Raw genomic sequence first — 22,675 nt, forward strand, 5'->3', positions numbered from 1 at the left:
GTAACTTTGTGCTTGGAGCGTCAGTAAAGTGGCAACCGCTGTGTGAGGCTACTACTGTAGCGACGTATCCTCATACAACAGGTCGTATGATATCTTACGAAAAGTTAATTTTGGATTTGAGCATCCAGCAACACGAGCAATCAGCCCCTGCAGAACCTGTTTAGTTAGGTTTCGAAAAAACATGGTGGTTTGGGTTAAAATAAGTACGTCTCAGTGGTGTCCCCAGCTAAGAATTTAAATTGAATGGTAAATGGACTTGAATTTGTTTAGCGCCTTTCTAGTCTTCCGACCAGTCAAAGCGCTGGGCCATTTTTTCACCCATTCACACACTTTTATGCACTGATGGCAGAGGCTACCACGCAAGGTGCCACCTGCACATCAGGAGCAACTTGGGGTTAAGTGTCTTGCCCAAGGACACTTTGACATGGACTGGAGGAGACGAGGTACGAACCGCCAATTTCGCGGTTGTAAACAGAACGGCGACCGCTTTGATTGGCTCTGTGGGTACAAGAATGGGACCTTCCAACGGCGGCGCGCAGTGAGGCGGAGAGACGAGGGGTGGGCTAGCTAGCTAACGCTAATTCCTGTCTCATCCATGTCTCATCCATGTAGGCCTACCGCGCGTACTTTATCGTAAAAACACACAAAAAAATGAACGCAGACAACAAGAGTTTTATTCATATGCTATGACACTTATAGTCAATAGGTATCTTGTGTTCGCTATGTGAGGACATTATTACATTATAACCATCAACGGATGAATAGCGTACTAGCTTTGTTAAGTTTGTCCCACATGTTTCATTAAAGTCACAAACAATGTTACAATTTTTTTTTTTTTAAATAGTTAAATCGTACTTAAGACAGCATAGCCACGGATTTGACTGACACTAACAGGACGATAAAGTTGCTAGGCTGAAAGAGAAAACAACTAGTCAGTCGTTAATGGATGTTCATTGGTGTCTATACGCTGTAGCTTCTTTACATTCTATTAGAATGTAAAGAAGTTACATTCTAATAGAATGTAAAGAAGTTACAGTGTTGCCTTTTCTTTTCTTTCCACAAGGTTGATAAAAAAATGTCACTTTACTTCCTGACATTATTGTTATTTTACCCACCAATGATCCACGAGGGGCTCCGCGGCTGGAATCAGACCCGTCTCAAGCTCAATCATAATTAGCAGGATTATGCATTTGCACAAAGGTAGGAGTGTACATGAGGAGGCGGATCAGCTAAATGGAGGTAGACTATGCAGCCTAAATAACCGAGTAACCAAAAGAAACACACACAGACATCAAGGTCGTATACGGGGGACTTACGGACACACTCCAGCAGCTGAGAGTAGCTGTCGTAAGGGAAGAGAGGAGGCTCAAGGCCCCTGAAGTAAAGCTTCAACACACCGGCCACAGAGTCCAGGTCACACTCACTGTCCGACAGAGGATCCTCTCCTACGGGGAGTTTAAAAGAATGTTAGTCACTTGAATGCGTTAACGTAGCAACAGACGCTTGTGTACACTTTTTTTCGTGCTTAAAAAAGGATTGCAGAACAACAAAAAAAGACGAATAACACGGAAACGTGATAAAAATCATAATAAAAATTAAGTTTTCTCCATCAGAGGAAAAAGTGATGCAATTTCAGAAGCTCACTTACCTCTCTCAAATGCATCTCTGATGTGGTTAACCTCCCTCTGTGACCCAGGAACTCTGAATATCCCCTCATGGTGGAGGCCTGAGACACACAACACATTGCATGTTCGTAGATGCACGATATTCCATACAGGAGATAACATACAGGATTGATCACGGATACACAAATCAAGTGCTTCCACCTTCTCATTCTGCGTGTCCAAAGCTCTCTCAACATAACTCATTGCTTCACCATAAAGACGGACTCACCGTGAAGGTTGATGAAACGGATGCAGCTCTCAACCACCACAGGAATCTGCTGCCCAGAGCTCTGGAGACAGAAGATGAGTAGAGAAGGAGAGAAGGAGAGATGAGAGCGCGGATAGAGATGCCGATAAAGACGAAGGCAAGGTCAACGTAATAATCAACAGGCGTAACAGCAAGAAAGGAAGATACGATGCAAGGGAAACGGTGCTTAAACAGGAGTTTCTAAAATCCCCAGAAAATAAATTTGGGAAACACTGGGCAAGGTATTTACAGGCAAAAACATAATTTATCATGCACTGATACAATTGGAGATTTTGGGCTATTTTGCTTCCATAATTTGTCTTGTTTCAGACTAGTAGAAATAAAACATCCAAAAACACATTCAGGTAATTAAAAAAATACCATTAGATAGTGCCTCATTTGCATATAAAAAACTAATGTAAGTAATCAAGTGAGGAAATGTCCTGGTGATATCATTTAATTACTTTATTTACCCTGTTTTAAGTCTTGCAAAATAGGTAATTTTACAGTAAAAGGCCGTTTTCTCAAAATGAGTTTTTTCTCAGACTCTGAACCAGAAGTCTCCACTTCAGGAGCACCTACATCCACCAAACTTTCCACTTTCATTCCTCTCTATATTCTGAAGGTTTTTACAGAGAAGTTTGTTCTAAAAGCACTGCAATTGTTTTTTTTGGATTAATGGATGTTGAAAGTATTTTCTGATTTCTTATTCTGATCGAAAGTAAAAAACCTTGAATCTAATATATTCTTACAGTCTTTGTGCTAAGCTAAACTAAACAGCTTATTTATCAGATGTGAGAGTGCTGTCATTCTTCTTATCTAACTTTCGGCAAAAAAGACGCATGTCTCCCAAAATGACAAACTATTCCTTTTTAACTGCAGAACGTAACCCCCCCCCCAAGGTTGCTAAACCCAACGTTCCCAGAAAACAAATCCAGGGCCTCTAAGTGGTCACAGTTGGGGTTCGCTACCTGTGTCCGAGACATTCTCCTTCTTCTCCTGTAACCGAGCCGAGCCAAGCGCGGCAAAGAGGAGACAGAGAGAGAGAGAGAGAGGGGGAAAAAAAGCACGGATCAGGAAAAGGCAGAGTGGGAAATAAGGGGGAATAAAGATTTAGAAGCAGTGGGAAGAGGCGCACAATAAGCACAGGCGCTCTCAGAAGAGGAGCCGAGAGAGGAGGCAACAAAGAGGCCAGTGCATTTTAATCCCCTCCACAAGAGAGGAAGAGATAAAAAGGAGGAAGGGGGGTGGGGGGGGGGGGGGGAGTGGATTTAAAGGAGAAAAAAGCCAGCAATAAACTATAAGCATCACCATGCACATGAAGGCACACCGCGTGCATGTGCTGCAAGAAGCCCCCGCCAATTCCTCTGCTTCGGTGTGACAGGATTTACTAAATCATTCCCTTCTGAGGGTTGAACAGCAGTGCAGAGCAGCAAGCCAATCAAAAATGAGGTAAAGACAAGGGATGTTTATTTATTTTTCTTATTTGCATGTGTGTGTGTGTGTGTGTGTGAGTGTGTGTTACCTGTATGTAGGAGAGTATGTCTGTGGTGAAGAGTGTGTGGCAGAATTGGGAAACAGGTCTGGACTTCCGAATGCGCACTGACCGAGCACATTGCATTCTGGGAAATATAATAATAATAAAATGCATAATGCCATTTTACATCTTACATGCAGTGATTTGCTAACTGTTATTATTAGATACACTACACTTCACACCCCCCACCCCCTCTTTCTCCAGAAATCAGCTTTTTTTTTGTTACATAATAGGAAGAATTGGCCAAAATGGCATTTGTGGTTCCAATTTGGGTAGTCTCTTCCTCTCCTCCTTCTCCTCTCTGCTACCTCCTTGTCTCTACACCTCTCTCAGTCACACTGGCTTTATTTCAAGCTACGTGAAGACACTGTTTACCTGGAGGGGTCACTGTCGACAGACTCAGCTGGAAGAAAGAGAGAGAAAACAGGCAAGAGAGTGAGGTCTGGTTCAGGGTCAACAAGTCTGTCTATAGTTTGTTAAGATACGGCTCTGGTAGAGACCTGTCAATCACAGTAAGCTCCGCCCTAAAGCATACTCTGCTTTATGGTCTATTTGACTCTAAATGGACCATAATTCACTAAATGAACATCATGCTGTATTGAAGAAGACTTGAAACTAGAGATTGAGACCATAAACTCATGTTTACAATGTTTACTGAGGTAATAAATCAAGAGAGAAGTAGAGTCATTTTCTCATAGACTTCTATACAACCAGACTTATCTTTACTGCTCAGTAGAGAGAATGCAAGTTGTAAGACACTTCCGCATCTGTTTCACTCGGCAGAACCGGAGGTTGCCGCCTGAAATGACAGAAGTCTGGGTCGTGGCTAAAGGTTACTAGCACAACAGACTCAAATCTCTGAACTGTTGGCCGCACCAGTTGCATTGTAGGTAATGTAGGCACCAGACTTGCAAAACTTAAAAGAACGCTTTCTCTAGTTGTGCTGGAACGATTTTGATGTTTATTTTTTGAAACCGACGAGTCTGACGACATTATAGTGCAGTGCCACATCGGTGGAGTACACTGGCTTTATTTGTAAAAACCGATCACAGATTCAAACAGCGGCGACATAAGATGACATTTGCCCCACCCGTCATATATTGTATAGTATAAGAGCACCTTTCTGTATGGCATCTTGTAGAAGGTCGTGTTTGGCTTGAAGTTTGAAGGTCAGAGAACTGCTGATGAGGAAGTCTTTCACTTTCTGAGACAAAAAACAAAACAAAGTATTACAGTTTCCCCTCAACTGCTTCAACACAGTTTCTGAAACTACGTTCAAATTCAACACTTTTTCATACATTTAATTTTTCCAAACATTTAACTCATGTGTCAAGCGTAAACACATTCATCAATGAGCAGCTCACCACCAACAAGATGATATTCCCCTCTATCATTGCTTAAAGGGTAACAGTATTTTTTCTACCTGGACCTTGGATTTTCTGGGGACTAATGGCGGCAAACAAGGATTCAAATTGGTCCGGTGTTGAGTGAGAACGCTGCAGCCGCTAAACTGTCTGCAATGTAATCATATCGGGCAACTTCTCACCGTAGATGTACCAATGACTCATAATGGCTCATATTCTAATTCTAAGTGTCTTGACGACATTATGGAAAGAACCCTACGGAGAAATAAAACCGTTTTCTTCACCTTTTAGCTTGATCTGGTTTGTTTGTTATTGTGTCCAACAAAGTCTCTCTCAAGGAGAAGTCTCGTTCTGAAATCTCGCCTCACATCCACATTGTGGAAATCACACCAAATATTCAGCCATGATGTTGAATATCTTTCAGATAACACTAAGCTACGCTCTCTGTTCTCCAACACAACAATCTCTGACAACACGGCGCTCCCCTCTCCGACTCTCACAAACGTTTCCACCGTTGTCTCCCAGCAACAAGTCACATGACACCAGAACGAACAGAATCAATCAAGCGAAAGGTAAAGAAAAACGCTTTTATTTGAGTGCAAGAAAACTGAAGAACTCTAGATTTGACAAACTCAAATGGTGTTTTGAGAATTCTAATTCTCATTCAAGGGTTGTGTCAAAGCAAATGAGAAATGAATCATTGTCAGCGTGGAACCCCATAGAAATGGTATTAATACTATAAAAGGACATTTAAATGATCTCCCAACCCATGTCCACCTTTAGCCAACTGCAATGACTCACTGTAAAGTAGTAGGTCTCTGTCTCCTGCTGATTGGCTCGACGCTTGGCGAGGGCAAGTTTTGGGGCGGTGTTTCCTCCAGGCAGCTCATGCAATAGGCTGCTGGGCACGTCGGGGGAGGGGTTACAGTCGCTTTCACACATATTTTCCAGCAGGGCTGCGAGTGTGGCTTTCAGCGTTTTACTGACCTGAGAAAGGGAGAGAAATGTCGATTGCTTAAGTCAGTTAATTTGTTTCCTAGATACAACTTTTTCGTTAAGGTTCATGGCTGACGGATTTAAAAATAAAAAAACAGGCGGTGAGAATAATTCTGCTGACCTCCTCTGTTTCCAAGGTAACGACAGCGAGTCGAGATTGAAGCTGCTGGAACCTGGTCTCCAGCTCGTATCTCACCTGGCTCTCCGCACTCACCTCGCACACCTGAAATACAAAAACAAAACATAAAATACTCTTCCAAGTTCAAACCACTGGGATGTTGTCCTGAGAGAGATGGGAGGGAAAGAGACTGGGATTCATTTCTGGTTAACCTCACAAACACCAATGAGTTAGACGGATAACTTAGATTTTTTTGTGTGGGGTTGTAAAAAAATCAATATTAGTTTAAGCCTATGCTACATTTAGACTATTTTCAACACCTTGCCGCCAGACAACCCTCTGAACTGAAGCCGAAAGACTCCATTAAATAACAGTAAGTTTACCTCGCAGAACGCGGGAGTTGCTAGTGTAACGCTGGGTCGATCGGTCCGTTTGTTTGTGTAGTTGAGTGACTTTGGTGTTTTAAGGGATTAGTTCGGATTCACCAAAGTCACACAATAAGACAAACAAACTAACCAGTCGGGGCAGCGGCAGACCAGCAACTTCTGTGTTCTGCGAGGTAAAAATACCTGTTTTTGTCAATGAAGTCTGGCATAGATGATACAACGGCTTCAATTCCACATCGGAGAGTGCTGTCTGGCGGCAAGTTAAAGCCATGAATACATTCTAAATATAGCTTACAGATATATTTATATAGCTTTTTTTCTTTTTAGGTGGTTTTAGTCTTCAGGTGGTTTTGCTGCGTCCCCTGTTTTCCCCTCCAGTCTGTGAGTGCTGCGCAGTAATTATTTTTCTCCACCTGGTCTCCCTCGTGCGGATGGTAGCTGAATCTGAACGGCAGACAGAAGGCGGCATCGTGTTGCTGCAGCAACGCATCTCTGTCTCCACCCTGGTCCAGGGACGTCACGGCAGCCTCCAGCTGCTTAAGACCCGTCTCCTCCGTCTTCTGGATGCGCCCCCTGCTGGTCAGGTAGCACTTCATCACCCTCTCCACGGACAGATGGAAACCCAGGTCACAGCACTGCCAGGAGCGGGGGAGGAGGGGATGGAAGGGGGCGGTGAGGTAGGACGAAAAAGGGAGGAGGAAACGGGAATGGAGGGGAGGTAGGAGAGGAAGACAGGAAATGATGGAGAAGGGAGGTAAAAACAGAGAGGGAAAGGAGAGAAAGAATTGTTTTTAAATGTGGGATTGTGGGACAAAGAGAGAAACTATTCTTTCTCCCAATAAAAGATCTACTTTCTTCAGATAATAACAGGAGACAGTGGCACAAATGGGTAGCTCTAAACCACCAAATGGCACACACAGACAATCGCAAATCTCATGTTTCTCACGTCGATGAGCGTGCTGATGTCCTGCAGGTAGTACTTGTTCATGGCTGCGTTGGCCGCTGCAAGGTTCAGCAGGTAGTCGTTACGAGCCTTGGTGCACTTCAGCTGGTTCTCCTGCACTCTGCCGTGCCTCTGTGCACGCACAGAAACACACACGAGGAAAGTGAGAGAAGATAAGAACACAGACGACCACGACATGCCCCATCTCACTCATAAAACACACCTAGAAGAGATATGCATTTATAGAAGTAAGTTACGTTTTTACACACTCAGACAAAACAACAGGAACAGGAAAGGGTTTGTTGTGTGGGAGAAAAAAAACCCCAGTTCAAGACTTCCTGTGACTCACACACACACGCCGACACACACGCACACACACACACACTCACTTTCTCCATCAATCTCTCAATCTTCTTGACGGAGCTCCGCCTCTGCCCTCCCAATGGGCCGGGGCCGAGCTCGGCTGACTTGCCGGTGTGTCTCTCCTCCAACCGCTCGGCTTCCTTCAGCTTCCCCTCGGCTGTCAGACAGTCCATGTGGTACAGGTTGTACGTCTTCAGAGCCTTCAGTAGCACACATAATGGAGACATCCACATCAGCATTGTATGCATTTTTCATTATAGCACGCAAAGACGACAATATCGACACGCTCACCGTCTGCATTTCAGTGGTGACCTTCAGCAGCTCATCCTGCATCTGGATGCCAACTTCTTTGCTCTGCAATGTAAAGAATATTTAAACACTTTTGAGACTTGCCAATTGCTATTATATTAAAGCACAGTTCAAAGTGTGAGCAGTGGTGATGAAATGTACGCATTAAACTCAAATCATATGGGATCCATTTCAATACTTTTACATTCAATAGTTAATACACTACTCAGCTACTGAAACTAACAACCGTATGTCAGGTTGGGAATGACAATGACATGATTGGTTGCACGGACACTAGTGGCTCATGACTAGTGTCCCTCAATCGTATGCTGGCTACCCAATTTGGCATTCAGTCAGTCATCAACGTTGGACGTTTTGGGATGTACACATCTAAGCTTTATTGCGGAGAGTAAGATGAGAACATCGATGCAACTCTTGTGTGTTATGCGCAAAATACATAGACTGTATATAAGAAGTGGACATAGTCATTGTGACGTCACACATTGGTTTGTGGACTGCCGTTTTGAAGCCTTGAGTTCGCAGATTTTGACGTCGGCATCTTGGATTATGGCTTTTTTTTTGTGCAACCAATAAACAGAAGTTCCCATATTTGGAATGCGGAGGAGTGATGTAGAGACGATGTACGGCTCTAGTAGTGGCAGCGACCTGTCAATCACAGTAAGCTCCGCCCTAAAGCATACTCTGCTTTATGGTCTATTTGACTCTGAATGGACCATCATTTACTAAATGAACATCATGCTGTATTGAAGAAAACTTGTAACTAGAGATTGAGACCATAAACTCATGTTTACAATGTTTACTGAGGGAATAAATCAAGAGAGAAGTAGAGTCATTTTCTCATAGACTTCTATACAATCAGACTTATTTTTGCAACCAGAGGAGTCGCCCCCTGCTGGTCAGTAGAGAGAATGCAAGTTTAAGACACTTCCGCATCGGCTTCACTAGACAGAACTGAAGGTTGGCGCCTGGCTAGATATAATATTAAGCTTAATCAAGTGACATATTATCAGCTTTTATTAACAGTACTCAAAACTTTCTTTCTTGAGTTTTACTTCGAGTGAAGGGCGAGATAGAGGCGTTATCAGCATAATATACTTAAATTTACTTAACTTTGTCCAAGGTGGAGCTTTAAATTGTAATATGATGTTAGATAGTTTAGCGAATAATAATGCATTATATTTTACTTCTTACATTTTGTGAGCCAAATCTGAATCTGCAATGTAACCAGCAGTAGTTGTACATCGTAGTACAACATTGTTTTCCTCTGAGGTAGAAGTACACAGTAAGTACTGTAGTATAAAGGTAATAAGCATGTTGGTTATTTTTAAGGGCTTTGGAGGCTTTGGCTTTTTATTAAAGTTATTTTGGGGTAAAATGAGTTTGTGTCGTAACATCATTCAGGCAGCAACACCACAGGCTAAGAATTCAGCCCCTTCTGAACTGGCCTGTTTTAAACATCACTCAGTTGAATAACGATTATTTCATGTTTATTCTAATCAAGCCATCATCACTTGTGTTTGTACAACTGCATAGAACTACTTTGATGGTAGCAATAATAGAGAAGCTTGCTGTGCTTGGCGTCGGGCCTCTTAGCTGCTCTGAAATGACAGTTGTGGCTTAATTGATATTGTGCTCACTTTTCATCTATGAGAAGGCACAGAGTGTGTGTCTGACAACCAGTAATTTGAGTCTGATGAGTCTGTGTGCTGTATAAAATATTCGAGACTGCAGATGCCACTGCAGTACCGGGACAGATAAGAAGACTTCATTGAGTTCAGTTATGTGTCAACTTGTACAGGCTGGACTAACTACTGGGGTTATTTGAGTGTGCTATGTTACAAAATGAATGTGGCAGAAATCCATCTTAAACAATTTATGCATTGATATGCTTTGGCGTAGAGGATATAGAGCTGATAGAGTAAAGTGTACAGTAAAGGACTTATTAAAGAAGAATCCTTACAACATAATTTTAACAGTTTCTAGCATGTAGGGCAGCCTATATGGCACTGCACCTTGTTTTCTCCACTGGAAGGGCAATTGATCATGTTTTTTCTTCTGTAAAGGCACCCTAAAGGTTACACAAATCATGTTTTCTCCACTGGAAGGGCAGAGGGCACTACATCATGTTTTATCTACCATACACTTTTGCTGTGTTTCTTTTGAACAAGGCGAGCAGTTGACCTCAAAGGACAGGAGTAACAACCCTTCAAAATAGGTCTTGCATGTCTAGTGCGTCTGTTTCTGCGAGCATGTGGCCCTCCACCAAAGATCCACTCACCCGTTTGTGCAGACGGTGTGTATCCTCCGTGCTGTGAGCCAACCGCTGTGTGAGTGTGTTACAGCAGGTGTCACCCAGCGCTGCATGTTCCCGGCTCTCCAGACGAGTCTGAGTCAGCAAAACAGACCAGACCTGACACACTGACTGACCCCACTGCTCCTTCCTGCAGAAAAACAGACGACCTTGCTGAATTACAGCTTAATGAAACACTTTAAGAATCACCTGAGGAATAGAAGAGACACATGCACACTCCCTCACATACTGTGGACACGCTTACTTCTTGGTCTTGTGGGTGAATCGCTCGGTGAGTTTGTCAAGGGCGCGCGCGTATTCAGCCTCGATGTCGCCTCGGCGCCGGAGAAACTCAGAGAGGTCTGAGAGCTGCTGCTGTTTCACCTCCACCTGGGAGTCTAAAATCTTTATCTGGTCTGTCAGCTGGGCCCGCAGGTCTGATGCAGACAGGGACAGACAGAGATGGACAGACAGAGAGAGACACATGGAGAGAAAGAGGACAGTTATTCAAGTAAATGAGTTTATAACCCTGGAGACATTCTGAAATTTAACGATAAAGCAAGGAATCTCTGTCAGTCTGTCTGTGTGTCCTTCGCGTGTCACGAGAACTTGTTCATCCGATTTACTTCACACTTGGCAGGTGTACAGATGGGGACCAAAGGGAGTGCCGTTGCGAATGTGGACTCAGGACACGTTCGATATTAATAAACATTGGATAAACAAGCGAACGGCCCTCTGTTCAGCAGTAGGGGGGCGGAGCTTCAGAGCTCTGCAGACTTGTGCTTGAGTCTAGCATGTCATCTGCAGAGGGGCTGACTTACTTTCACCGAACTTCCTTTTGCTGCTGGATGCTGGATGCTGGACAACGCCTGCCAACGCTACATGGATGCTAACGTTACAATCGGACTCTTCTTCACTTCAATGAAGTGAAGAAGAGCGTATAGCCAACTGGAAGCAGAATGGAACCCGACTGTATTCCACCAGTGTGAGACTTGATACAAACTAATAACAATAATGACGTAACCCGAGAGTGAAATACCCTCGCTAATTAAATCCACGCTCTACTTTATAACAGTGGTGGTTGAGTCAAAACAACGGCCCCTATATGCAAGGAACGTAACATGTCAAACAAATGACATAAGTATTGCCATGAAACTGTTTCGCCTGCTGGTTTTTGGACATCACAATAGAAACAATACAGCAAAAATATAATCAATAGACATTTTTATATCATATCATATCGCCAAGCACTAATGGCGGTGCAACACGGCGGACTCCGTGGAAGAGAACCTGCTCCCTCTGTAGATGTGAAGGGCCCATCCTAAGCTAACGGACACGATTCATAGCTTTAGGTCATTATAAACTAATGAAAACAGAGTTGTGAATATTATATTGCATTTCTGCCGATAGATTCCCCTAAATTCTACACACTGGACCTTTAAGTAGGATTTTGAATGTGGGACTTTCTACTCAGGATCTGAGTGCTTCTATCACCAATCCTCATTGGGAGTTGGGATTTTATGACACACGCGGATATGCATGAATATGTATGGAACCCCGGGGTGTGTATTTTCCGTCTGGCTTGTTAAAAATATGAAAAAAAGAGTCATGCATATCACACCTGCTCCTTCTCGCAGACATAAGGCGCCTGCATAAAGTCTACAAATGAAACACGTGCAGACAGCACATGACTCCCGCTGCTGTGTTTCTACACCTGTGGGAAAACCAATGGTGCCTGGGGACACTCATGGATCCATGAGGGAACAGATCATTCGTGCAGTAATTTATCTAATGAGTAGTTATTGTTAGAAGTATTAGAAGAAAATACGACAATGTCTTTTCTAATACCACATTTTCCAAGCAGGAAATGAGAGTTCATAAAACGCCGTCCGTGCTGTCATTTGCTACCGATTTACTGAGACGGCAACGTATGGATTTAGTACGCACAGCTTGTAACAACCCAAGTATACATGCGTGCGCGCTTGTGTGTATAATACGAGGCCATGCATTGTACACACAAGCTTAAACGCATCCAACCCGCTGCACTTTGGTTTGAAAAGGCCAATACAAACATCGCTCTCTCAAATAACCCCGCCTTCGCTTTGCTCTCTCTCTCTTCTTCTTCTCTTACCTGTTCTCGGCCTCTCTCGTTCTTTTCTTTCCTCGCTCACCCAGCTCCCCCAGCTCCCCGGCCCACCGAGCTCTCCTCGCGCTCCCTCTCTCTTTCCTATTTACTCGTCTTCTCCCGTCTCTGTGTGAGCACACGGCCCGGGGCTGACTGGATGTGAGGAGACAGCATCACTAATACTGGCTATAAATACACCCTTGTAGTACAGTAAAGAGAGCCGCCCGGCCACGGCATGCACCCTACAAAAACACACACACACACACACACACACACACACACACACACACACACACAGACACACACACAGACACTGCTGTTGTCATGTGAAAAATCCTGTAACGCCAACATCGGTCACGCTCATGTTTTTTACTGTGATTGAGGTACGCTGCTCTCTCCTGTTGGCTCCTAGAGACTCTGCGTGGATCCTCATCCAGCTCCAGATGAGGGGGGGGGGGGGGTATTTGGTTTGTTACGATGTGCATTTTCGTCCATACGTGCAAACATGGGGCACGAATACGTTCAGTGAGAGTCCAGGGCTTGGCGAGCGTGCGGAGCAGCTGCAAACACTATGCATGCTATTTTGTCATGCATTCATGCATGTAGGTGTGTGTGCAATAAAGGGCACGGACGAAAACACAGAGACACACACACTCTCACCTTTCATCTGCGACTCGTACTCGGCCAGGCTGCCCTTCTCCCTCCTCAGCTTCACATGTGATGTCATCATCTTCGACCCCCGGATGGTCCCCTGTCACTGATGAGACCTTCCTCCCCCGATGTCCCGGTTCCACTCGTAGTCTCCCCTCCCGCCTGCTCCGGCTCTGTCCGTCTGCGACCTTTTTCACCCCTGACCCCCCTCGGCCCTTCGCTCTACGGCTGCGTGCGGCGCATCGGCGTTGGTGTCGCCTGGCTGCGCTCCGCAGGGATGTCGGTCAGGTCGATGCGTTCGTGGAATCCCTTAGGTTTCTGGCGGGGATGCTGATCCACAGGTGAACTGGCCTGAGCAGCAGACAGAGGGTTAGAAGACGAGGGGGTGAGGAAGGATGAGAAGAATACAGCAGAGGGTTGACCAGGGTGGGAAAATGAGAGAGCCAGGTGGGGGGGGGGGGATGAGGCCAGGACAACGAGACAGAAAGAGACAGTGACACCAGAGAAGAGAGGTTTAATAGGAGGGACAGCACCGAATGGACAGTAAGAGGGCAACATGATGTGGATGTGAGGGAAGGAAGGGTGGGGGATGGGAAGATGAGAGGTGATGAGTAACAGCAGTAGTGAAGGATATTCAACGCTTCGAGGGGTCGGGGGTTTGCGACGTCCATTACGGTAATCTTCAAATACACGAGCAAATGTCTCCAATTATGCTTTTTTACACAAACTGTACCAAGGTCAAAGAGTCACAGTAGGATGTCGTAAAGCCTCTTGTGTGACCCACGTAAGACTGGCCTGTGATCAACGTTGGCTCCTGACTTTCTTGATGTAATAACAGTTTTTCACAGGTGCTTTGTGTTTCTCACGGTTCGGATCGTATCACGGATCAACAGAAAAGAAAAAAGGGAGAAAATATAACTTCTAGAGATCCTGATTTTTGCCGCTGATACTAATTGATGATCATTGATGATCCATATTAACACTGACAAAGAATAAAAGTAATTATATTTTGAAAGAATTTTACAAGCTACAGCCTTCTCCGACTAAGTGGTCCACGCAGACAAAAAAACAACGCTGGGAAACTGGATTCAAGAGGAGGAATTTAAACAAACTACAGCCTGGCCCGGGTCTTGCCCAATTGGGTTCGGGAAGAAAAATAAAGTTTTTACTTTAATGATCTCCTCAACAGTTACTCAACATAGAAACATGCAAGATTATCCGATAATGTAATCATCCTATAAATTTACGCTATGGCCGCCAGTTTTAATTATTTAAACTTTGTTTCATGGCGGATGGGTCGGAATACTACAATACCCATGAGCCTCAGCCTCTGTTGCTATGGACAAGAAGACAGTAAATGGCGAGATTCAGAGCTGTTGCGAATCTAAAACACTTTGTCGACGCAGTTGTGAACTTAACATTGCCAAATTGTCATCTACAGAACAGTTTTTAAATGTACTCCCATTTTACATGTCTGTCTTACTTCCTTTGAACATCTTGGTTTTATAGTAAACTCTAAAGATCCAGTGATCATTTTATTAATCTACAGACCGCCCAGACCCACCTAACAGTGTTTTTATCCAAGAATTTGGTGAGTTACTATCCCATTTTACATCAAAGTATGACAAAATTCTTATTTTAGGTGATTTTAACATACATGCTGCCCTTCACAGACTTTCGTCACTGATTTTATGGATACGCTGGAATCTTTTAAGCTCACTCAGGCTGTACAGGAGCCCACACACTCAAAGGGTCACGCCCTCGACCTGGTTATTTACCGTGGTCTCAGCCCTGACAACTTTGAGATGAAGGATATCTGTGTGTCTGATCACAAAGCCGTTTTATTCAATGTGGTTTTATTCCATCCTCGACCAGTTATTCATACTTCACATGGTTTTTAACTCTATGTCTGCGAGCATGTTCTCTAAGCATTTTACCACGGCTTTTTGAACTGCCTTTAATCCTCATTATAACTTAGAGGAGCTGGTCTTTTTGATCAAACCTGTCAGACTGTCCTGGACTCTGTTGCCCCCCTGTAAGACAAAAGGTCAGATATAACACCCCAGCCCTAGCTAAAGGAAACCACCCGTGATTTAAAGAGAGGCTGTAAGAGAAAGGAACGAAAATGGAAAGAAATGTATTTTATGAGAGTTGGCAAGATGCAATGAAGCAAGAACTTCCTTCTTCTCCAACTTAATTTTAGCAAATCACTCGAATCCGAGAATTCTATAATGAACTCAGTGGTCACCCCCTCCTCCCGTCATTTTACTGATGCCTCACAAGAGATGTCTGAGCAGTTTTTAAACTTTTTTACAAATAGAGTCAAGGACATCAGGCAACGAATTCTTTTTATATCTACACAGTCTAGACTTTTTATCAAAGAATCGGGTATGTTGTACCATATTTGTTCATCTTTGGCACTGACTCTGTGTTCAGACTACTCTACATGGCAAACCTTGAGGCAGCGTAACTGCATATAAAATCAACAGAAATATAGAATTGGATAAGAATACTCCAGTGACAGTGAAGACACATCCATGCAAATTACAAATGTGTCAAACTTGAGCGCCAAAATGTGCGTGTGTCCCTGGTCTTTATAAAAGTACAGAGGCAAGAGGACAAAGGAGAGACCGGAGCGATATAACAACAAGTTTGCGTTCAGCCACAGACATGGCCGAGGCCTCTGCTAGCTAGCTTACAGTTAGCATCTGAAGAGTTGGTATGTAACATTGTCTGGGGAGAAAATGAATGGGACTTTTATTACCCGAACAAGGGGCTCCCAACACTGCTCTGTGCACTTCACAACTCTATTGGAGCTTTAAATGTACAACTTTGACAATCAATTCAAAAGACATTGGTGTTTACCAGGCAGAGTGTGTGTAATGACAGTAGGCATTCAGATCCATTATGGGAAGTGTAGTCTCAAGAACTTGTGGGACACAAATAAGGACGAATGAGGATATCTTGGCCTCTGCTGCGTCAATTTCAACTGTTCTTTTTTTTTTAAATCTATCTAACGCAAGGCTTCCAACTATATGGAAGTTCATTATAAATCATCGGAGTAGCCTTTTAAAAGGCAGAGTATGCCATCTTTTAAATTACTTAAACAGTTTGGATGCTGTTAAGTGAGAAATCTTAACAGCAGTGGATAGTGAAAGCCCAGCCAGCCTACATTTATAAAGATTTAGCAAATCAGTCCGACACATGACTAAATGCTTACATCGCACTAGACACAGGCATTTGCATGGTTGTGTATTAGTCAGCGTAAACTGTACTGAAAAGGGGACTTCACACACACACACACACACACACACACACTGTGTCTTGCTTTTTAGTTTCACACAGGCAGGCAAGTGCAAGTACACACACACTCTCACACACACTCTCTCACACACACACACACACACACACACACACACACACACACACACAGACAGAGGCAACTTCATGTCCCACATCCTGTGTCAGTTTCTCAACGGGTTGTCTCAAAGTGTGTCGCTTTCACTGGAAACTTTGTTCCTCAATCAGCCTCTGGGGTTAAAACCCACAACGGTAGCTGAAGTGAAACACACTCACTCCAACGTCAGCCAGATTTAATGTGGCCTAACAGGGTCTCCTGTATAAGCCTCTGCGCGGCGGGAAAAACGTGATATTGTGGATGGAGGTTTGAAAGCATGAGGGCATTGTTTTAACAGCTCTATACCGGCAGAAAGCTGCTGCATGTATCGGTTTCATCGTAACTAAAGTCTTTCACTCAGAACTACTCAGGTGCTGCCATTGCTGCAATTGAATACCTGTCATTTCCTCTTCCAAAACGCTGTGCGGTGAATGTGGTGCAAACACTGTTCAGTGACGGTTTCAGAACTACGAGCAAATAGAGAAGTGCATGTTCGGAGATGTTTCCGAAAATGAGACTGTGAGACCTCGGAGGCTTCGGAGGCCTTCATCAGCGTGCGACCTTAATCTGCGCAGAACAAAGCGAATGTAAATGATCTGAGGAGCGAGAGGAGGGGGTTGTGAGAGCTTTAGCGAAATATCGGGGGAAAAGGCTGATTGAGGGGGGGGGGGGGGGGCAAAAAGGGCAACGGGGGCAGAGAGATGGAGGTTATCTGGGAACAGTGTTCCATACTTAAAAGTCAAGGGCATTGACTGAAAGAGGAGGTCGTGTGGCACACAAATTGAATACAAAGTAGATTGACGACAAGTGCGATGGATCCGTATTGCTGCTAAGGGGATTTTCTGCTAATTTCCTCTAAAGGAAAAAAAACGGAGCACGAAGCCGCAGTAGCACAAGTGGGATATTGTGTTTGATGTTATGACCAATATCATATGGGGATTTCCAACCACACTGTGCTACGCTGAGCCGGTCACCATACAAGACGTTATCTCGCATAGTGTGTTTTGCAGAAATGCTTTTTTTTCCTTCCAAATTCTTACAGCTGCATTGTTTCTCAACAGCTGGGAATAAAACTGTCCCCGATCCCTGCGAACCACGGGTCAAAGCCCAACCGTTGCTAACACATGGGTGTCAACGGGACCCTCGGCCAGATGATCTCACTTCCTGGAAAGTTGTACTTTTGGGGAAACAGTGAGCTGTGACAGCACGCACACAGGCTCATCCTTATCGGCGCGGTGCGATCGCAGATTAAGCGCTGAAATGTTAAAAAGGGGTGCGTGAGAGTGTTGAGCATGATCTTATGCTCCCCCGTGCTGTGAGACGTACTACAGCAATACATTCACTGCTCTGAACACAAGTCAGGTAGAGTCAGGTGTGACACTCGTCTAACCGATGGACTGATTGGAGAGGCTCTTACAGACTAAAACACCACTGGGAGAAGATGCGTGTTGCCATCAGGGAGATAAACAACAGGTGGAAGAACACAATGAAGTAGGATAGGATAGATGTCATCGGAGGACTACTGAAAACAAAATGGCTTTAAACAATCAAGCAGACAAGAAAATAAATGAATGAAAGAACTAGAAGGGCACAGACCTCTGCCAGGGCACAAATAATGTGTGTATATGCCTTGGCTGCACAAGTAGAAATATATAAAAAGGAGTAGAACGGACATTGAACTCTCTTCAATGGTCGTTAGACTAGAACGAAAGAAAATGGCGATTGCTGTTAGTTGTTATGGTGACAACGCGCGTCAGTGGGGCCATAAAGGGTTGTCGCAGATCGCCGGGTGGCTGGCTAGTTAGCTAGGTAGCTTGACCTTCTCCGGAGCGATTGGGGAGCGAGGTGAAGGGACCGTGCCACTGGCTACCAGCCTGCTGTTCGGCTTGTTTTCTGTAATGAGAGCTGCATTAAAGCATGGTGGAATTAACACGCTAGCTAGCTGACTAGCGGACAACTGGCTAGTTAGCTAGCTAGCTTGCTAATTCTACGATACTTAAATGACATACTGGTTACAGAAAATGAGCTGAACAAAGTTGTCACTCATCCGGTGATAGCAATGATAGCTTTCCTATGCTGTGACAAGAGTGTGGAGCATTAAGTTGTTAAACTTTAAAAATGGCTGCCACTCTGACCATCCTACAACATTGATTTGAATGGGAATGTCCCTTCTACTCCTACCCTATATCTTTGGCTACACCCTCCCAACACGTTTCATGAACATCAGGCCAGTAGTTTTTCAATATTCCTGCTGGCAAAAAGACAAACCAACGAACCAAACTGAAAACATAAGCTTCATTATGATGCATACTGTATGTGCACTGTTATGCTGTTGTGGGGGAGTTTACTGTAGGTGTAGCACCGACATGAAGTGTAATGGAATTAGCTTTAATAACAAGCGGCAGACCAGACTTGTGCTGTCAAAAGTCACAGCTTACAGCAGCTTGTGATCTACAGAACTCATTATGACGTGTAGAGCAACAGCATCTGTCATGTCCTTTGTTTTCTTTTTTAATTATGTTATCTGGATGGATATACAGTGTCTGGCAATACTGTTGTAGGTCCCTACAGCGAAAGCTATAGCTCATTGTCAGGTTCATACTTGTATTTGGGGTTTCTACAAGAACATGTTTACGTGCTTTATTGTTCAAAAAACACATTATTTTTCTCATCCTGTCGGTCTGACTATACCTGTATTCACTCTTTGTCTGAAACGCTCCGTTTTAGCGCCTGTTTCTTTAAGATCCCATCACAAAAAAAGCTCAGTATGCTCCAATTGGCGATTGGAAAAATGAGACCGGTTATTTTCTCGTTAGTGATGTTGGTGTTTTTCCAAAACATAACTAAAAGGCTTTGCTGCTTGAACCTAACTAAGTGGTTTTGTTGCCTAAACCTAAGTTTACGTACTTATTTTAAGCCCAACCATGATGTGTTTCCTTAACCTAACCAAAAGGTGTTTGTTTGAATTCACAACGTTAACGCACGTGTTTACTGTGACCGTGCGTTAGAAAGCGACCCTGACACAGCTTCAGTATGCGACGAGTTGGAACGAGAACGTGTTGATTACACACAACCGATCAGATTCTAACGCCACTGCAAAACACCGATTCTGATCCACTTTGAAACCTCAGGAACTGAATCGTCAGCTCCTTCGTCGGCTGCCAGGCTGCAAAGCAAATCTGAAAAAGCAGCTCACACAGCCAACAGGTAAATCCCGTGAGATTTGAGGCCGATGCAAAATTAGCCACGCAAAGTGGCTAAATCCAAACTCGTCACACCATTGACAAAAGTTTGCTTCTCACCAAATTCTCTCTGCAGTCTTCTACATCCTTCTCAGCTGCCGCCATAGCAAAACAGGAAACCATATTGTTGCATGCTGCCACAGGTATTTTTACCCGCGGATCAACTGCAGATAATTACTCTGTACCTGCAAATCTCACAGAAAGTCTTCAGTTTAGTCCCGGTTTCCTTCAGTGCCAAAACCCACACATACACACACACACACACAGACTGCTTTCAAGGTGGCAACGTAATGCATCACATTAAAGAGAAGTGTGGCCACCAGCGACGTGACATTTATAAAGAAAAAGGGTGGGATTTAATAGTATTTGGCATTGTGGTTGATAAGGTGCCTTTCAGATTCTGGCATGCTATTTAATTGCAATGGCACTGAGGGCAGTTTGTATCGGACAGACTACAAAAAAAATGGATGTAGAGGATCATTTACGGGTAATGTTTGCAGAATGCATACCTGTGCGTCCTGGCGGAGAGCATGAATGAGGAAAAAAAAAAGAGACGAATGAAAAAAAGTCTCGGACAGTCGGGCGCTGTGAGGGTCCACGGGGCCGCCAGGTTGGCCACATCCGGGTCCACATGCCCTGCTGAAACCTCCACCTCTCCACCAGCACTTTCCCCTGGACAGCGCTCAGTGGAGGTCAATTCAGATGCTGTTCTACTGCCAACTCTGATCCCAGCTCCTCAGGACGTATGAGTGAATGCTGTAATATCTTAATTCATTCTATTTTATGCTACTCCATACTTTTACTCCACAACACATATCTGATCTCTTTAGTTGCCAGTTACTTGATACTGATTAAAATTACATTAAAGTGATGTTCACACACATTAATGCATCAATGGCTATAAAGCAATAATATACATTACTCTGACATGGACCATTCTACATGATGAGTACTTTCACTTTAGGCAGTTAAGAGTATATTTTGATACGTATGTTCTTATTTTGGCAAAGATGTTTGTGGTGTTTCTACACACAGTGTTATTTCTGTTTTTTACTGAAGTAAAATAAGTTACAGGATGAAAAGAAATGTCATATATCTGCTCGTGTTGTTTCAAATGTCATGTTTAAAGGAACACGTCAACAACAAAATGACCTTTTATACATTATGTTATCTTTGATTTTGAAGAAAACTTTTTTCTCGCATGCCTCCACGAGCTTGAAGTTAATGTTATTTGAAACACTTTGGACTCTTGCGGCTGTTTGATGAGAAGAAGTGTTTTTAAATTGTAAGGTTTCAGCGAAGATGCAGGTGTTTGAGAAGTAAGGGAGACACCAGATAAACCAGTGTTGGATTCAGATCAGAATCTGCATCGCTTCATGCACCTCAATGCATGTGCAGGGTCAAACAAAGAAAAGAAACAAATACACACTTTTGTTCCTCGCTGGTACAAAGAGGATTCTGCCTCTTTTGTTGGCTATTTTTCAATTTGAGGAGTTTGTGTAAAAAAACAACTGGTTTCTCTGTTGTTTTGATGCAGCGGGGGCTGTGTGAGCTCAGTGGGGTCTGCATGGTGGACCCTGAGATGGGACTTGTTTTTCTGTAAAAAGTACACTATAACCTGTGAGCTGCATTTTCTATGATTAAAATCCAGTACGCTCACAATCTAAGCACCAGTATAGGTTTAAAATAACCAAAGTCACAGAGAGCTTTCACAATGACCAGGATGCTGTGTCACATTACCATCGCAGTGTGTTGCTAAAACCAACGGCACAAAGGAGACTCTGCTCTTCATTATGTTGTATAATAAGGGAACGTGAATTAGCTGTCAGTGGTGTTCAGGGGTGGTTGAGTTATACACCAGTAAACCACCCCATATGGTCAAGGCGCTCCACACAATGGCCACGCAAAACACCACAGCATGTAAACACACACACACACACACAGCATCAACACTAGAAATGGTGCACACATATTACATAATTGATAACAGTCTGCATCCATTTGTCCACTTAGACCCCCCCCCCCCCCCCCCCACACACACACACACACACACACACGCGCGCCTTTAAAAAACTATATATAAACAGAGACTAGCATGCACTAGCATGCGCACACTTCGCATATACACCCTGTAGGCTACACGAACACACAGGTTGTTATTGGATTCACGAGCAGCGTGGCAGCCGTACGTACCTCACTTTGTGCTCCTCTGCTGTCTCTTTCTATCTGTTCCTCCTCCTCTCCTCTCCTCTCATCCCTCCCTCTCTCTCTCTCTCTCTCTGTCACACACACATACAGACACGCGCACAGAGAGAGCAGTGTGTTTGAATCTGACAGATTTCTCTCAGCTCAGTACCCTCCTCCCTCTCTCGCTCTCTCTCATTTCTCAGGCAAACACACACAAACACTCAAAAACAGCCCTCCCTCCCGTCTTTCTTCCCTCTCTTGCCAAATAGCCTCCCCTCTCTCTCTCTGTCTCTCTCTCTCGCTCTCTCCTCCCCTATCCCTCCCTCTCCGCCTCGTGGAGCAGCAGTGCGAGAGCCGCGGCCCAAGCCACGCCCCCCTGCTCTCCCCTCTCCTCGGGCGGCTATAAATACCGCTGCTGCTATGAATACACTGCCTTTTCTCCCTCAGCATCCCTCGCTCCTGCTCTCCCTACCTCGCTCCAGTCTTCCATCCCTCTCTCTCTCTCTCTCTCTCTCTCTCTCTCAATGTTTTTCTGATGACCTTGTATTCTTCGCCCCCTTTACAATACCATCACATGACAGCATCCTGCGAGGTGCAACCGTTGCCATGCACGCGCGCACGCACACAGACCCGCATCTAAACACAACCATAGAAGTGTTTTTTTGTTAATAACCGGTCTCCTATCTGCTTCCTGTCTGTTGAGCCGGATGTGGTGCATCTTTTATTTTTTTTTACCTTTTGACAGCTGTGAAGAAAAACACTCTGATCGAGAGACAGGCGTTCAGTCACTCCTTCACCAATGAATCCGACCTGCATCACTCATTCTATCAACACCTGCTGCTGCTGAGATGAATCA

The 22,675-nt window shown here is 44.2% G+C and overlaps 1 protein-coding gene across 1 annotated transcript in view; it reads right to left on the reverse strand.

Annotated features, from left to right (window-relative positions):
- arhgap4b (Rho GTPase activating protein 4b) overlaps positions 1-21,985 on the reverse strand; it is a 32,230-nt gene extending 10,245 nt beyond the window's left edge. The window contains exons 1-16 of the mRNA XM_076095487.1: positions 21,826-21,985; positions 13,003-13,344; positions 10,483-10,654; positions 10,206-10,368; positions 7,910-7,972; positions 7,645-7,818; positions 7,259-7,387; positions 6,726-6,947; positions 5,930-6,031; positions 5,614-5,799; positions 4,568-4,652; positions 3,824-3,851; positions 3,437-3,533; positions 1,894-1,954; positions 1,649-1,726; positions 1,317-1,445 (exon numbers count right to left, since the gene is read on the reverse strand). Coding sequence (XP_075951602.1) covers positions 1,317-1,445; positions 1,649-1,726; positions 1,894-1,954; positions 3,437-3,533; positions 3,824-3,851; positions 4,568-4,652; positions 5,614-5,799; positions 5,930-6,031; positions 6,726-6,947; positions 7,259-7,387; positions 7,645-7,818; positions 7,910-7,972; positions 10,206-10,368; positions 10,483-10,654; positions 13,003-13,072 — 1,759 coding nt within the window. The 5' untranslated portion in view covers positions 13,073-13,344; positions 21,826-21,985. The remainder of the gene's footprint in view (positions 1-1,316; positions 1,446-1,648; positions 1,727-1,893; positions 1,955-3,436; positions 3,534-3,823; positions 3,852-4,567; positions 4,653-5,613; positions 5,800-5,929; positions 6,032-6,725; positions 6,948-7,258; positions 7,388-7,644; positions 7,819-7,909; positions 7,973-10,205; positions 10,369-10,482; positions 10,655-13,002; positions 13,345-21,825) is intronic.
- Positions 21,986-22,675: the final 690 nt, after the last annotated feature.

The sequence above is a fragment of the Anarhichas minor genome, unplaced genomic scaffold (assembly GCF_050575085.1).
Source record: "Anarhichas minor isolate MPS153535 unplaced genomic scaffold, ASM5057508v1 ptg000020l, whole genome shotgun sequence".
In the NCBI taxonomy this organism is placed as follows: domain Eukaryota; kingdom Metazoa; phylum Chordata; class Actinopteri; order Perciformes; family Anarhichadidae; genus Anarhichas; species Anarhichas minor.